Source organism: Electrophorus electricus, chromosome 9 (genome assembly GCF_013358815.1).
Source record: "Electrophorus electricus isolate fEleEle1 chromosome 9, fEleEle1.pri, whole genome shotgun sequence".
NCBI classification, from domain to species: domain Eukaryota; kingdom Metazoa; phylum Chordata; class Actinopteri; order Gymnotiformes; family Gymnotidae; genus Electrophorus; species Electrophorus electricus.
In genome coordinates, this window is record NC_049543.1 from 19,999,677 (window position 1) to 20,016,829 (window position 17,153).

Here is a 17,153-nt window from a genome sequence, read left to right on the forward strand (position 1 = left end):
TATCGGGCACTGCAGCTCTCCGTCTTGGCAAGCAACAGGGCCAGGCAGGCAGCATCTAACAGGGAGCGGAACGCCACACAATCCCCCTCCTTGACCCACCCGTCCCTCTCTGGCACCAGCAATCGATCGGGCCGCAGCAGCCCCGCCCTGGCCCGCGTCCCTTCTGCCCGAACGCCGCGGGCCCCGTAAGTCCGGCCGTAACTAGGCGACTCGTGCCAGAGGTGGAGATCACGCGGCGGACGGCGGGGGGCGGGGTGCATTTCCTCAGAAGGACACAGAAGCTGTTGCATAGGTGCCGAGGGCTTGGCACCGCGCTCACCTGCTGGGCGTCTTCCCATTCGTCTCGGTTCTCTTCCTCCAGGAGATTACTGATGATCTGAAAGAAGTTCTGCACAGAGAGAATAAGAAAAAAAACCCAACAAAAAAAACGGATGTCATTAGGCCCAGACCGAAATCAATAGGACATTTATATTGCTATTACATATAACTGTCCATCTCCGGCTGGCACTGTTTACACGCCCGGAATGACATTAAATACAATTTCTTGTATATATTGTCATTAATAAGAAGCAATATACACGCATTCTGTTTGTGTTGGAATGAAGATGTATAGGCAGGCAGACGGAATCGGAGCACAGAGTGCACCAATTAGTCTGCTCTGTTCCTCCACAAAATTCATTAGCACAAAGTTCCCATCCTGCAGGTGCTCCTTGAATAGGCACAAACACACACACGCACACACACAGTTTCCTGCATAACGAGGCTCTCTCTCCTGCTGTCTAAACACATTCTGTCTTGAGCAGTTATGGCGAGAATGATGGAATCTGTCAGGTTGCATCAGGAGCAAAATGCACCCAGACGACTACCAGCCTTCCCCCTTATTCCTCACACCCAACCCCCAACTCGTGCTTCCTGTCCAGAAGCTGGGAAGTGCAGGGGACGTGATGGGCGTCCTTGAAACGCGCCCCCATCAGAGCCGGGCGCTAACGGGGCGAGCTGTCCAGCCGGGCTTTCTCCTCCTCCTGATGGCGTTAAGTCAGAGGGACCCAGCACCCCTTCCTTTTTCCCTCAGATGCTTGTGCTCCCTATCCCTTTAGCACCGTGCTATGTACACACACACACACACACACACACACACACACTCACACACACACTCCCGAACATAATCCATGAAAATTCTATTTACAGCGGCACAGGCCTCGGGAGCCTTACGACAATGAAGCAGTTTTGGCGGATTGAGAGGAACCCGCTGCACAGACACAGAGGCCCAGCAATAGGGACACTCTTATCAGCAGCAGGGGCACGCCGCTGAAATCCCATAAGCTCTCCGTGAAGGAGAGCAAGATAGCCATCAACGCGCACGCACGCACGCACGTTGTTGTTTTTTTTCCCATGCATCACTATACGGAAGCCTCGCTAATGACATGGGTTTCGTTTAAAGTTTTTTGTTTTGTTTTGTTTTTAAAAAGGGCAAAATTTTGGTTCTATCTAGAGACGTCGAGCGTCGGGGACGCTGCCCTTACCTGCACGTCGTCGGAGGACGGCTCGTAGCTGGCCCTCTTAAACGTGTCTGTGACGTTGCGCAGGATTTCCACGGAGGACAGCAGGTCGCCGGCGTAGAAGTTGCGCCTCTGGGTGAGATCCAGCAGGACTTTGGTGACCTGGGACATGCCATCTCCTGCCAGGTTCCTCTGGCCCTTGGCAAGGTGCCCCTGGACCTGCAGAGGGGTGCAGAGGGGAGAACGTGGGTTCCGAGCCAATCCGAGCGGCGGGACCACACTCGGAGAACGCCGCGAGCTCAGAGATGCTCTAGTCGATACGTAATGTGAGGAAGGTCGCGGAAATTGTAACTGGCCACATCCTCGCTAGCGTACGACCTCTGGCATCTGGTGATGCGCGAGGCCACGCGGAGGCGGCCGGGGGAGGGACAGAGCGCCACGGGGAGGCGATCATTCGTTCTTAGGCCGTAATGCGCGGGTCTGAGCTGTGCATCACTTGCGTCATTTAACAGAAGCTGGCTAGGAGCCACAGAGCATCAGTGCAAATGAGATCAGACTGACAGTGCATTTCCTGAAAAGAATCTAGCAGGTTTAAAGGGAAAAAGCACCCCCCCACGCACATGCACACACATCCACATGCACACACCCACACACCCACACACACACACACACACCCATTATGCAGAACTCGTTCAGAGTGCGAGAGCCATGCACAGGCAGGCTCCAGGTGCAGAAGAGGAGGGACTCGTCCATTAACTAGGTAGGAAAATTGCGGCATTAACGTTCTAATTCGCTTTCCCTCTGTTGGTGGTGGCGCTTTCATCACTGTGGCTTTGGGGTGGGTGTGTGTGTGTGTGTGTGTGTGTGTGTGTGTGTGTGTGTGTGTGTGAGTGAACATGCTTGTGTAGTGGAGGGCTGTTAAGGTGGCGGGGGGTGTTTATGGTACGCCAGAGATGGGGGGGCAGAAAGGAGAGAGAGAGTGAGAGAGAGAGACAGAAAGAGCGAGGGACAGAGAGAGAGAGAGAGGGGCAGAGAGAGAGAGAGTGAGGGGGAGAGAGAGAGAGAGTGAGGGGCAGAGAGAGAGAGAGTGAGGAGGAGAGAGAGAGAGAGTGAGGGACAGAGAGAGAGAGAGCGTGAGGGGGAGAGAGTGAGGGGGAGAGAGAGAGAGAGTGAGGGGCAGAGAGAGAGAGTGAGGGGCAGAGAGAGAGAGAGGGGCAGAGAGAGAGAGAGTGAGGGGGAGAGAGAGAGAGGAAGGGGGAGAGAGAGAGGGGTAGAGAGAGAGAGCGAGGGGGAGAGAGAGAGAGAGAGCGAGGGGCAGAGAGAGAGAGAGAGAGAGCAAGAGAGCGAGCAAGAGGCAGAGAGAGGCCGTGCCGAGGAAGCTGACTTTGCACCTACTGATTGCTGTAAGTATCTGTATTCATTTGCGATGCACCGAGCGTAGCTCGGCCGCTCCCAGTAGGCAACCCCGCGGTGATCCAGAGAGCAGCGTCGACTAGTGGTGCCTGCCAATGATGAGAGAGGGAGAGAGAGAGGGAGGGAGACAATGGAGGGAAAGAAGGAGAGCATGGAGGGAGCGAGAGGAAGAGAACAGAGTGAGAGAGAAAAAGGCAGCGACAAGAAAATGGGGGCACCGGCAAGGCAGGGAGAGTGATTGGGCAGTGGACATAGAGGCAGAGCGCGCAAGAGTGGCGAGGAAAGAGAATATACGAGTAAGTGGTGTGATGCAAGGAGAAAACATGGAAAGAGAGAGAGAGAGAGAGAGAGGGGGGGGGGGGGGATTTAGTCGTGTAATCCATTTTTTGTTCCTTTCTCTCGTTTCGCTTGACAACCCACACATCTTTCTATACTGTAAGAGAAACACTAGGAAAGCCTTCATTCTCAGGTCCCTCTGCTACTGAATCACACAGACAGCACATGACGGTACACTCACACACAGCGGCCGCTGTGCACGCTCGGGATCATATACCAGCCTGTTCTGTGACTGGAGAGCTAGCCCCGCTCATGTGGATGGGCCATATCCTGCCAGGCCGCCCACTCGCCGGACACGCATCGACCCGCCGTGGGGCGAGGCATGGGGAGCCGGGAAGGCGGGCATCATGCCAGCCTCCCGCCGTTGCCCGCGTGGGCTCCGTTCCCCGCGTGGTCGGCGGCGACCACTGCACCCCAATCCCCCCCCCCCACCCCCCACCCCCGCATGCCCCTAGGCCTGGCCTGCCGCCCCACTGCCAGAGGCACCGCGGCGCCGGATCAAAGAGATGCACCCTGGGTAGTCCCCGCTGAGCCATGTACCTCACTTCTCGCACACAAAACACACACACTCCCTCCGTGCGGGTGGAGCTGCAACCGTACACGCGTAGGAGAGCTTAAACGCGGGGATACGGGTACGCGCGCACACACCGGGGGAGCGTAATCTGCTTAGGTGCGAGTCACACCTGGGCTGCCCGTCGTTATCTCCGGGTCCGCCCCGACCTCCTCTTTCGCCCCGTTCCTGCTCGCTCAAGGAGACACAACTACAGTGGGCGGAGGGTGGTGTTGGGGTTGGGGGTGGAGAGATAGTGCCAGGGTCTCAGAGGGGGCCTCTCAGATAGAGAGGCTGGCTCCAGATAGCACGCAAACGCCGGAGAGCGAGCGTCCCGACAGCCGAGCAGAGCCGAGCTTAAGCAACCGGAGAGTGGAATGGGAACCACCCGCACCGCCCTTTTATTCCCGCCCCATCTTGTGAGGAGGCGGAGCTATGCAAACGAGAGGGATTCTCCAGTCACACAACTTAGAGTACAAATGTTTTCTGAGGGGGGAAACACACACACACACACACCACCAACAAATAACACAATACCCGAGCCCTGATCTGAAGGTGGCACCACCCTGACAAGCGCCCCACGCGCTTTGTATGTTTTAAGGGGCCCTTCACTTTTAGACTGCCGTCGCGTTCCCCAGGACCCTGGCGGTCGCACCCGTTACTGATCAAAGTGTCCTGTGTTTGTGCCTTTACCTGTGGCATTGGGTGGGCACCTGTTGAAGGCCAGCTCCCCAGACGGTGTTCTCCTCCACAGCATGGACACGGCGTAGTCCTCGGGACAAATCTCGTACGGAGCTGCAGCCCGGGGGACAGAGAGGGCAGGCTTAAATCGGGCTCGGCCCTCGCCGCTTCGCGCCGATCGTTACGCTCAGAGCTTCCCCCTTCGCATCCGCCAAGGTTCTCTCCATTCAGTTACTACCAAACCGTAATATCCGAGTAACAGGCTGAAGTTCGATTCCACCGTATTAAGGGTGGGGGGGATGTGCAGAGACATCACTGTGTTTCGCGCCACGCCTTCGAACGTACATATCTGCAGGCATGCGGCCATATTTGTTTTGAACTCGTTACAAAAAACAAAACAAAACTGTAGTTTGCAAACCAATTAATTATCCATTAAGAAAGCAAGGAGTAAGGAAGTAGCGCAAGCTCTACTTTCAAAATGCTCGCATTAGCTGTGTGGGCACACACACCTCCCACCGGGCTGTTTCATAAATAATAGTCCATGCCAAGCACCGGTACGGCTCTCCGAAAGAAGAGAGGGATCACGGTCATGTTCTGGCTTCCTGTCGGGCTGCACTCCCCCTCCATCCGGCCCCGTTTTCCGCCCGATCGGACCCTGGACGCCCCGGTTAGCGGCGAGGTTACCTGGGCAACGCTGCTCGCTGCACTTGCGCACCTCCTCGGCGGTGCCGTCGCACTGTTGCCCGGTGGTGGCCAGGCCCTGGCACACGCGAGCGCGCCGCTGCCAGCCGCCGTCGCATGACTTCGAGCAGCCGCTCCACGGGCCCCACGGGTTCCACTGCCCGTTTGCTGAGACACACACACACACACACACACACACACACACACACAGAGGTGAAGGAAGCTGGAAAGGGAAGCCGCTGCCGCACACGTGGGCTCCGCCTCCCGCTGTTCAGGCGGTTCAGCTCATGGACGTTATCCAGGCAGGCTTCGGGACGTGCCGCCCAAGCTCCGCGAGTGATGGGATGGCATGACGCACTGTGAAATCAACTCATTTGCAGAGGTGAAGGAGAGCATTTAAATTAGCATTTAAGTGGCTGTATCTTTATTTTTTTTAGTTTTCTTACTTTTTCCCACTCCCCTCCAAACACCCGGGTGGTTTACGGTACCCGGATACACGGTAAAAAGAGGTGTTTGGCAGAACTTTTGCTTGGTTTAATTAATAAAAATCATTATGATGACATTTGTGATAATCAGATATATGCATCCTTTTTATGAGCAAGAGAGACTCCCTGGCAACTGTGGCAGTAATTTCTCTCGCTTTGCCAATATTAAAACGCATTTTATGGTAAAGGTTCGAAAGGTAGCCGCATGGTTTATGGCATTTTAATGAACGGCATAAAATCCCGCGCCGGGGAAAAAAAAAACAAAACAGATGGTCCCGCTCAGCGCCTTAATAAATCGCAAAACCGTCAGCCTGAAAAGGTGCCACGACCACGTAAAAAGGGAGACCGGTCTGGTCCAAACTGACCAGAGGTTAGTTCTCCTCTTTGGGCCGCACGGCCAGGGATGAACAAGAGTCGGGGAAGCTGAGATCCAGGGTCTAGGCAGGAAAACAGGAAATGGCATGGCGGCACCAAACGAGGTCGCCCCGTTTCCACAGAGAGGTCACCCCGACTTTGAACTGCGTTAAGAGTGCAGCAGCCCTGCATATGTCTCTTGGGGATGTTTAGGCCGGTTCCTCAGGGTTTGCTGGGCTGTGTGGCTTCCGCCGTATGCTTTAAATTTCCATTTTATGTCCCTTAAACTGTGGGCAATATATGAATATAAATGTCTCTGCTGCGTTTGACCTTATTTGTGGCAGCTCCCTATTCACACAGGCAGCACAAACTTAAACGGCATCTTCTGGAAGCAGTCTGGTCCATGCTACGTGTTTCCCAAATTAACTTACTAAGTCACGTTGGTGGTCTCGGGTCACTTTTTTCGAATAACTGCAAGCGGTCATTTATACTGTGGCTTTATGCGTAATATAAATAATGAAATTCTAATATAATGTTTACTTCACTGAGGCATTAACATAAATGTGTTATTTTTGACAATGTTAACAGAGTCTACTGCACAGGAGATATAGTAAACTACCTGATACCTTTATGAATTAAGGATGTATGAATTAATATTTGTCTGTATGCGTAAAACATATAATTACTACAGACTCACTGTATTGGTCTTGCACAGTGGCCTCATATACTAAAAAGCCTATAAGAATTGCATAAATAAATACACAGTATAGAACTAGCGCTTATATTTCGGCTTGTATAGTTCAAATAGCTCGTAGAGTTCAATCGTGTAAAAATGTCTGCGTTTTATAAACACATAGTGTGTAAGTCATGATCGTATAAAGACCTCCACCCACTTTACTGGGAGTTTACTGGGAATTTTTAACCTGAAACACTTATTAACTAGAAACACCTTCTACAGTTGGCAACGAGCGTCCATCTGTTGCCACGCACAGGTTGCATTAGCCGTCCGCCTACTCTGCCTTAACGGCCAGTTTCTGACTACAGGGCTGCCGGTGGCTGGCTGGCTGGCTGGCTGTCTGGCTGGCTGGCTGGCTGGCTGGCTGGGGGGGGTTTAGACCACTTTCAACCCAGCAGAGACACCGACACCACCTCTGACCTCACGGTACTTCTGTTTTTGATTATATTCCGAAAGACTTTACAATTCTTGAAATTTCCGACTGCGGCGTGATTTGATTAGATTTGATTAAATTTGATTATGCTAATGCAATTTGGAATTATTTTAAATTCTGATGCCGCCATGACTAACAGACCACCCGCTTTGGCTCCTCTGAAGTAGGGGCCTGCCTGTACCTGTCGCACACCGCTCTCCACGAACAGACCTGCGGCATGAACAGACTGAGGCTGGATTTAATGGATTTCATGGATTTAATTTAAAAATAAAATGGAATTGGAATTGGGAATTTCTTTTTCAGCTCAAAAATCTAACATTAGAAAATCAATGCAGATAAATGAGCACCTTCAGATCAATTGTTTGCAAAGCAAATATATTTCAGTTTGATGTTATATAAATATCGTGTCATCTTAAGTCGAATAAAAAGCATAAAATACGTATACAGAGTATAAAAAAAACCACAAAAAACACACACATGCTTCATTGACTAACATTAATAAGGGTTCAGAAGACTACCTGTCTGGTTCTGTGTGTCTCCATTACATGCACACACAAACACGCGCACACACGCACGCACCCATCCACACACACACACACACACACACACACACACACACACACACACACACACACACACACACACACACACACACACACACACACAGAGCCAGCACGCAAATGCAAAGATGTGATGGCACAATTCAGTAGAGAAAGCTTTTCCTCTCCGCTATTATCAAAAATCGGAATCGTAGTTGTTTAATATGTTCCTGCAGAAACATCTTATTGGACACTGATGGTCATGTGACTTGTCATACATTTCCTGCGGCATTGTATGGTAACCTAAGCATAATGGAGGTAGCGGAGCACAGCAGGTCCAGTTTTCTGACGGTGATTATTTAAAACACCAGGCGGTAGGCTTGTGAGAAGGTATTAAATTGTGTGACGTGTTCCGTCATGAGTCATCTTGTAAATGAGTGAAGCAATGTAAGCTACAGAGCGAAAGCGAAAGGCACAGCGCGATCAGAAGCGCTCCCTTCTGCGCCGCGCCCTCTCCCTCTGTGCTTTCTGCTTTCCTCCGGGGCGCGCTTACCTGTGCACTCGGGGTTGTGGCACTCGCGGCTCTCCGCCCAGTGCCCGCGGCACTCGGAGCCGCCGTGGGCGGCGGCCGAGCACTGCCTCTTCCGCTGCTGCGTGCCGTTGGCGCACGTCACCGAGCAGTCGCTCCACGCACTCCACTCCTGCCACTGGCCGTCCACTGCAGGGCCGTCGCAGCCGCGGCGGAAGGGGAGAGGACAGAATGGGGCGGTCAGCTCAGAGACGCCGAGCCGCTCTCCCGAACCTGCAGTACCGGGAGCGGCTTAAAAACGCTAGGGATTCAGGTCGGCTGTAATGTAAAACCTTGCGAAAAGTATTTGAACCCCACAAAAAGATTGGCCTGGATTCCAGACGGTGTTTTTATTGCGAACAATTATGCAAATTCAAAACTCATTATTTGTCAGTGGGTCGTACAGGCAGGTTGGATGATGCTCGTGGACTGCGGTTTTCGAAGATTCTCGACAGGACTGCAGTCTGGCCTTTTTTTTTTTTTTTTTTTTTTTTTACGTTTTTTTGTCCTTCAAAACGCTCTCCGTCTTGCTTTGGCCTCGCGATTGTCCTAGTGAAAGGTGAATTCTCTCCCAAGCTTTGGTTTTTGGAAGCCTGAATCTAACGTTGGGCAGTACCTGCCGTCTGTCCTCTGATTTTAACAAGGCGCCCAGTTCCTACTGAGTACAAGCAGCCCCACAACATGCGTCATGGTTCGGATGCTGTTTGCTCAGGATTGGGCGCGCCGAACTTTGGCCAGAAGCCTTGCTTTTTGCCTCCCCTGACCCCCAAAAAAACCTTATCGCGCATTTTAGCGGTTACTTCCATGCTTCCTGCCTGCCTTGAGATGTCCTTTGATGTGGTTTTTCCATTAGTAATGGGTTCCTTCCAACCACCCCCCCGTATAGACGAGTTGTATGCAGAGCCCTTGTTATCAAAGTGCACTTTCACTCAGAGTGATTGTTGACCTCTCTATGGCTACCCTCACAAGTCCCCTTCTTGCCCTGATGTGGGGGATGGCTTTGTCTAGGCAGGGCCAAGGGGTATGTAGGTCTCATTCACTCACAATTGATCCAGCAGTGCTCGCTGGGATATCCAAACACGGGGATTATTTTGTAGCCTTGTCCCTACCTTGGACATGTCTGTAACTGATGGAGTGGGGCAGGGGAGCTTTAAACAGAAATGGTGGGGTTTTTTTCATGATTTCAGAAAACTGTAAGTCTATTTGGTCCTAATTAGGCCATCATCTTTCATATCTGTACAATTTTCCCAGCAAGGGATTGAATAATTATGCCTACAGAATTTTTCAATTAATCATTTTTGTTACAGAATATTTTCTTATATAAACCCATTATCACTTTAAATTCAGTCATTTTGAGATCCAGTCTTTTAAAATAACATAGGAGACAACACAAAAAATCAAAGTCCCATTTGTAATCCGGAGGAATCTGAATACTTTTGCAATGTACTGTATTTATGTCTATTCAGCTGACAGTGACTATCACTACATTTCTGGTTTTATTCATCTATGTGATGGTTGTGTTTGCTGTTCTGTATTTAGGGTCCACAGTTTGTGAACTTGCTGGTGATATAATATTCTGCTTAAAAATGTGCAAATGAGTTAAAGATTTCAGTTTTTCTTGCTCTGTTTTTCCAGTGAGGACCAAACACCCCAAAAAACAAACACTCCACCAAAAAAAAAAAAAAAAAAAAAAAAAAAAAAAAAAAAGAACACAGTGTGACGACCGTTTAACATCGATGTCAGTCCATCGGCAGCAGCCGCCGCGGTCGACTCCAAACCGGCCTGCACGAAAATGTGCTTCTCGGCGCGTGCCTGGCAACCGAAGACACCCTCTGGATGAGCTCACGGCCATAGAGCGGCATGGCGGAGCTGCTAATTGCCTGGCTTTCTTTCGTCTGTCCCCTGCTGGACTGGCTGAGGCTTTTAAGGAGGGCCGACTGAGTGCGCCGCGAAAGGACGGCGTGCAGTCTGTCGGCTGTTCCAGCCAAGCCGGGCCGGAGAGCCTGTCGCCGCTAATCAGCGATCAGTCATCACAGAGCGATTTTCGCAGGCCACGCTCTTGTAAGCATGCATGCTCTCAAAACCAACCCCCCCATGGCAACCCTAAACACGGGAGGCGGAGACAGCGGGCTACAGGGCCGTTGGCGCTTCAGGGACGGAGGAGAGCAACGTGGGGAGAGCCGGGGACCGAAGGCACGACCGGACAGCGACGCGGTGGAAGACAGAGGAGGGCGAGTACAGACCTGGGCAGAGGGCGATGTTGCACAGCTTGCTCTGGGTCTCGGGCCCGTCGCATGCCCGGCCGCCGTGCTGTGGCTGGGTGCACACGCGGGTCCGGGTGCGGTGGCCGCGCCCACAGGTGAAGGAGCACAGACTCCAGGGAGACCACTCCTCCCAAACGCCATGCACTGCCAACAGAGAAAAGGAGTTAGGATACACCCAGCAGACTGCCACCCACACACTTCCAAATCACACGCCACAACGCACACTCACAAGAAGGCACACCATGCACCTTCAGCAAAAAACAGCAAATACTCACGTCCGACACCACAGTATTACTCGAGTTAGAACAGGAAAATTGTGGTTAAGAAATCCTGACATAATATTAAGTTAAATGCAGCTTGATCAGTAGTCCTTGAGTCAAAACAAGATTAAGTTATTACAAAGTTACTTTGGTCTGCTACTTTTTACTTTCTCGACATATTTTGACTCCAAAAAAAATGTAAGCAGTAACTGAGGTTAGAGTACAGGTGCAAAAGCCTTCATTTTCAACACATCAGAAAGTACCCCAAAGTTCTCTCATTCAGCACTTAAGGAAAGTTGGTTGACACCGGACGACCTCTTTGCAGATCGCCCGAGTTTGAGACCAGGGCGTGCTGCAGACAGAGAGACACTCCGTACGAAACAAGAACATGCGTTTTATATATTTATTTAATCTTCATGCCCTACATGTTTTTTTTTTAAATCTCGTATTGACCTACGGGTAACGGCACTAATATCCTCCATGTGCAGTGTGGCCTGGCTTCTCTGCGTGGGGCCCCTCCTCTCCCCTTACCAAAACTGCGTAATGAAAGTTGGACCCCTGCTCAAACATTGTTTTAATTAAAAGCAAACCACGAGGAGGACGAGGAACCTACGCGGGGCCATGTGAGGCCTTATTTTTGTGCCGAATGGTATCAAGGAGGCGTCTATAGGAGGCTACCCCCGTCTCCCGGCCAGACGCCATCGACAGACCCTCCGATTCCCTGTCGCTCTCGTCCGCTTCGGCTAAAAGTGCTTAAAAGAGATTAAAAGCCAAACCGTGCTCTGCTCGAGAACCGTAAAGAGTGCGTCGGCCGGGCGGTCGAAACCCTCCTTCCCCAAGGTGGCGGTTGCTCGGAAGGATGCCCGCTTTGTCTGTTCGCCGCTACCCGCTTGCTACTGGACGCAACAGTTATTTGGTGACGGCGCGGCCGGCCCCCAAACCGTCCGGGGGGTTCCTTTAGCTCGCAATCTCCCCCTATTCAGAATTTCCACTCTTGATTTTGCGATATTATTTTTTCCAAAGTCTTCCCTGAAAGATGGCACATTACCATCCGATGGTGTCGGAAGGGGGAAGGGGTTGGGGTGTGGGGGTGTGAATGAGGTCCGGACTTGCTCCGTTTAGGCCACAGCCCCAGCTGTAACGGATGGAGAAGGGGGTAGTTTTTATTCCAGCATTTCAATAACTTCTTTTTCTCAGTCGATATTCACAGTGGCACCTGGAGACATAGTTAGAGTTTCATTGCATTAAGTGTTACTGATAGGGGGAAGGAAAATGATAAATTCAGCACAGTGCAGCTTCTGCATTTTCTGTCTTCCTGACTTGGCCCGGTTAGAGCGCGTTAGTCTAAAACCACCACGTTGAGCCGTGCTGAACTTTTTACGGCATATTGTTTCTGAAAATCGTTTTGTATCCTTTGAAGGCTAAAGGAAACTCTGACACTTATAGCAAATGCCACCTTCGCACTTCATTGAGGGCCATTTCGATTTATGTGAGAAAATGTCAGGCAAAGTTGTGCATGGGAATTTTAATAAAATTCAGGGGTAAATCCACCCCACCCCCTGCCTCCCGCTCAATCTTGTCAAAGAAATGTAACTTCAGGGATGTTTTATTATTCCATCCATTCCTTTCAGAAATTCATCCCATTCCAAAGCAGGAATGTGGGCAGGTTTCTGTAATATGTCCTAGTAGTACCCAGGCAACCAATCAATGACATTTCCACAAGTATTTGAAGTTCTCCAATCCAGCCTTTTCAGCGGGCCAGTTAAAAATATTTACAGCGCATGGAAATGACCTCAGCGAGTGGCCAGTTCACTGTGATTGGTGCACGTTTCTGCTTTTAAGAGTCACGTGTTAATACAGCACCGCTTTGTGTGTTCACAGTAAACAGCAATTCGGTAAGAATCGCCATTAGCTGGTGACCCAGATCCTGCTGAGACAATATTATATGAACTTCTCCGAGATTATATTTAAAAAAAAAAAAAGAAAGGAAAAAGGAAAATAGCCTGACCCGAAATTATACGTTTTGAAAGAAAGGGTTGACGCTGCCGCGTGGCCTCGCTTCACTACAAGGTCCGAAGGTGGAAGCAAAAAAGAGCAATTTGCTTCATTTTTCTTACTAAACGTAGGCAATATTCCGCTTGTTAGCACAGTCAGGCCAGAGCCGTGAATTTGTTTCCCGCCGACAATCACTTTGTAATGTTTCCACATCATTTTAGGCAAGAGAGTCATAGATGAAGGCAATGGGAATAAACTTCCAACAACTACAACAGGACATGAAAGAACATAAAAGACAGCACGTGACGTAATATGATGAAATGGTCTATGACAAGGAAAGTGATTGTCATCTCATGACATACTTTAGAACAAACAATGGCAGCAATAATAATAATAATAATAATAATAATAATAATAATAATAATAATAATAATAACAACTTTATAAGACAACAGAAGGCAAGCACAACAGAAACATTTCTGAATGATAAAGAGATTAAATAGATGAAAAATTGGATGCGTGCGTGTGTGTGTGCGTGCGTGCGTTTGTGTGTGCATATATAATATATACATATATATATATATACAGTATTAGACAGGAAGTGACGATCGTGCATCTGCGGCTAACACTACCTGGACAGGGGGCAGTGTTATTGCAAACCCTTGATTCTCTTAAAGGGCCGCTGCAGTGCGTTCCGTAAGGTGAGACACATGTTCTTGTTCGCACCTGCGACCCTTGACCGCATGTAACTGAGCAAGAGCTCCACTGGGACCACTCCTCAGCACCTGGGTCACCTGTACAGGAGAAGGGTGACACCAATTAAAAGCAGCAACAAGGTCACATGACAGCCTGGTGGGCGGGGCCAGACGGAACAGGTGGGGCTAGACAAAGTTACATGAGAGGCCACACGGGGCGCAGTACAGTATTCTGTCTAAGGCCGGGGGGAGGGGGCGAGCATGGTATAAATCAGCAATGACAGTTTCTCATAATTACATTGTGATCCTGCACGAATGAAACAAACTGCCCAAATATAAAACAGACGTGCTAAAAACGTGTTGTTTTCATTGCCTCTACCACCGGTAGGCGAGACCTGCCTCCGTTCCTATGCGTTTCTCCGCACAGACATGGCATGCTGTAAACTCAAAGACTCTCACAGAATCTTTATCATTATCTCTGAGCGGGCTGTTCTTGAGCTGCTTCTTTATTCAGTGCAAGATCACAATGCGTCTTAAACGCGTGGCCACCGTGTAACTTCACATACCAGAAATGGGTGCCCGACTTCAGATTTAAGGGTACTGGGACTATACTTCATCTTAGTCTCTAAAAGTAAGGCATGCAGACAACTTGATGAAACCAACTTAAAAAATAAAAAATAAATTTTAAAAAGGAAAAGAACTAATACCAGGAAAACGAAAGCATAAACCATGATAAAACATGTAAGATGCATGCAGCATGGCTTCTAAAAGTTAAGAGGATGACCTGTGATGAGTGTTAGTTTGCAACTGACTACGGTTTGTCATTTAGTCCAGATCTTGCTTAATCTCTGAGGCAGCGCTTCAGAACCTGAAGGTCGGGAGTTTCTCGATTTAATCCCGCATGACCGAGGATTAACTGGAAAAAGAAAAACACGAATCCAGGAGGACGGAATCCTCGGTCATGTTCAGCAGATCTGAGCAGCAGGGTTCACTGCACTGAGAGTGAGAAACTTCTCTGCTGACGACAAACAATCCAAGCACTCTTAGGGTCTATTTTTGTTGAACCTGACATGGACATAACATCGTTTTAAATAGCGCCAGCGTCTGTATGCTAACGAATTGAAGTCAGCAATGTCGAAAGCTCGATGAGAGTTTCTCAGACTGGCTCTCTTATTTCCTTTCTCAGCTGCTATATTAATACAGACAAAGAAAAAATATCATGCCAGTTGCTCCAACAAATATTCGTTTTTTAGGGTAATGTCATGATTATGCCATTTTATTAGTTGTAATTCCCAATAAGCAATTGCAAGACCGTACCAAATGCAAACAGCTTTTGGCATTCTACTAAATCCAGTAGATTGTTTGTCACAGGTAAACATCCACACTATATCACTGTTATCTGCTTTTTAGAAAAAAAGTTAAAAGACAAATGAAAAAAATGTAAAAATTATGCAGTAAGCAAATTGTTAATTAGTCTAATTGCCATGTGATGCTGAACAAAGTGACAGAAATACTGGACCAAGCACCTTAATGTCTTGTCTCAGAACAATAATTATATGATAACCGTGATCACGATAGGATTTTCGTTAACTCGTCCTTAATCCTTTTTGTGTATAGTGCTCAGATGTGCTTGAAACATTCTAAGGATTCAGATTTTGGTGGATATAAGGCTATGCATTTTTTATTTTGTTTTAATTTGGCTACCATTATAAAATGTGTTCTTTTTTCAGCATGACATTTTCAGTGCTCCGAATACAATAAAATGTGACTGATACGAATGAAGGATAACTTTTATATTCTAAAGCATTAGGCTGATTGGACTTAGAGGTGGATCAATTTTCTGTTGGTTGCTGTTTTTGTTTTGTTCTAATGAAGTGGTGCAACAAATCAGATGGCTTGAAATGGCCAAACTAAAAAAAAAGCACAACGAACGAAGTTGTGCAGATGGAACTTAAAAAGGTGGATTAGGATGAGAAAGTCACCATTAGGGTTTAGTTTGCAGAGTGATTTGCAACTTAAATGAATATGTGCAGACGTACTCATCTCATGCGCGTGCAAACAAAAAAAAAGTGGACAAAATGTAACAAATGAGGAAATCACAAAGAAAACAGCAGCACAGCACTAAATCTTCCCCTCTCCAAGATATTCCTACAAACTGGTCATGCAAAAACAAAAAAGGGAGGGGCAAGTTATTTTTTAAAAAGAGAGAACAGCATTGTTATTTACTATATATATCGATATATATAACTTGGCATATTCAAATCATTTTTATGTCTATTACAGAACATCTTTACTTATTGTGGCAAAAATCTTTACTTATTGTGTCTAAAGCGGGGTTTCCCTCTCCTTATGTTTATTCACGCCTTTCGAGTAAGATGTGCCAAGTTCTAAGACACAAGCGTGAGCCTACGGTCTGTCCGCTGCGGTACGGGAAGCAAAAAAATAAGCCAACAACAAAAAAAAAATCCAAAGAAGCGAACTGGACGGCTCCCTCCAAGCCGGTCCAGCTGAAGCGTACGGCGAGAGCCCTTCGAGAGCTCCTACGTCTCTACGTGACCATGACAAGAAGGGACAAAAATAAATTTGAAAGAGGAAAAAAAAGCATTGTCACTTAAAAAGGTGCGGTGTAAGAGAGAGCATGCAAAGTGACTTAGATGAAATTAAGTTTAGTTCACATAATAAAGGAAAGAAACGTAACTATTGTATTACCAGTTTGTGCCATAAATTTAGCAGACTCATCTTGCTCCTGTCGACCCTTTGTGTCATGAACTGATCTTGGCCGTTGGCTTTTTACAGTATGCTCTCCGATCATTCCAAATTCTAGAGACAGAATAAAGGTTCGTGAAAACTAGGCTTGATACAAGATCTTCAGAGAGAAAGCAAAAAAAAGAGAGCTTATAACAATTCTGGCAGTAGGTATAGTGTGTCGTAGCTGGCAGTACATGACTACAAACAAACTTTCACACATAACTGTCTTTTATAGCTTCGCTTCTGTTTGCTTTCCTTTTTATTTTAAAGCAAAGAACAATGCAAACGGTTTATCAGTGGTGAGTTGGGAGCATTAATTGAATTCGACAGCACAGCTAACACACATAGCAACACATGCAAATCAACTCACATTGGCTTTTAACAGGATGTTAATTTAGCCTCCTGCCTCCCCGCCTCCCCCCGATAGAGAAAGGGGGGGGGGGGGGTGGAAAAGAAAATGAAGGTAAAAATGTGCAAGCCATCAGGAAGCCACAGAGGAGGAGGGGGGGAGGAGGAGGAGCGGGGGAGGAGGGGGGGGCAGTGGCAGAGAGGGTCATGGACATAACATGCTAGATTGATCCACAGTTTCTGCAACAGATCGGGACTTTTGGGGTAATTAGTATCTAAAACCCGGAATTAGTAGAGGAATTATGTGCTGTTGTGTTTCCCAAAACATCGCAGCAGACGCTATCTGGAAAAATGCGTAGAGCGCTGTATGCCCATTGATGTAATATTACCTGCTTTATTTATTTATGGGTTATTCTCCAGTTTAACAATATGGCTTTTTTACAATGCTTTAATCGTTATTAATGATCAAAAGCGTCTGATCGTTAAGGCTGCGTTATCGTGATTTGAATAAGCTTATCTTTCACGCATCTTTAGAGAGGCATGGTTTATAAACAAGATGAATTTTTTA

At 48.2% G+C, this 17,153-nt stretch overlaps 1 protein-coding gene across 2 annotated transcripts in view; it reads right to left on the reverse strand.

Annotated features, from left to right (window-relative positions):
- adgrb3 (adhesion G protein-coupled receptor B3) overlaps nucleotides 1-17,153 on the reverse strand; it is a 128,675-nt gene that overhangs the window by 57,043 nt on the left and 54,479 nt on the right. For both annotated transcript variants that reach the window (XM_035529943.1, XM_035529944.1), the window contains 9 exons: nucleotides 16,199-16,309; nucleotides 13,427-13,588; nucleotides 10,519-10,683; nucleotides 8,261-8,425; nucleotides 5,164-5,328; nucleotides 4,492-4,593; nucleotides 2,895-3,001; nucleotides 1,524-1,718; nucleotides 320-388 (listed from right to left, as the gene is read on the reverse strand). In XM_035529943.1, coding sequence (XP_035385836.1) covers nucleotides 320-388; nucleotides 1,524-1,718; nucleotides 2,895-3,001; nucleotides 4,492-4,593; nucleotides 5,164-5,328; nucleotides 8,261-8,425; nucleotides 10,519-10,683; nucleotides 13,427-13,588; nucleotides 16,199-16,309 — 1,241 coding nt within the window. The remainder of the gene's footprint in view (nucleotides 1-319; nucleotides 389-1,523; nucleotides 1,719-2,894; nucleotides 3,002-4,491; nucleotides 4,594-5,163; nucleotides 5,329-8,260; nucleotides 8,426-10,518; nucleotides 10,684-13,426; nucleotides 13,589-16,198; nucleotides 16,310-17,153) is intronic.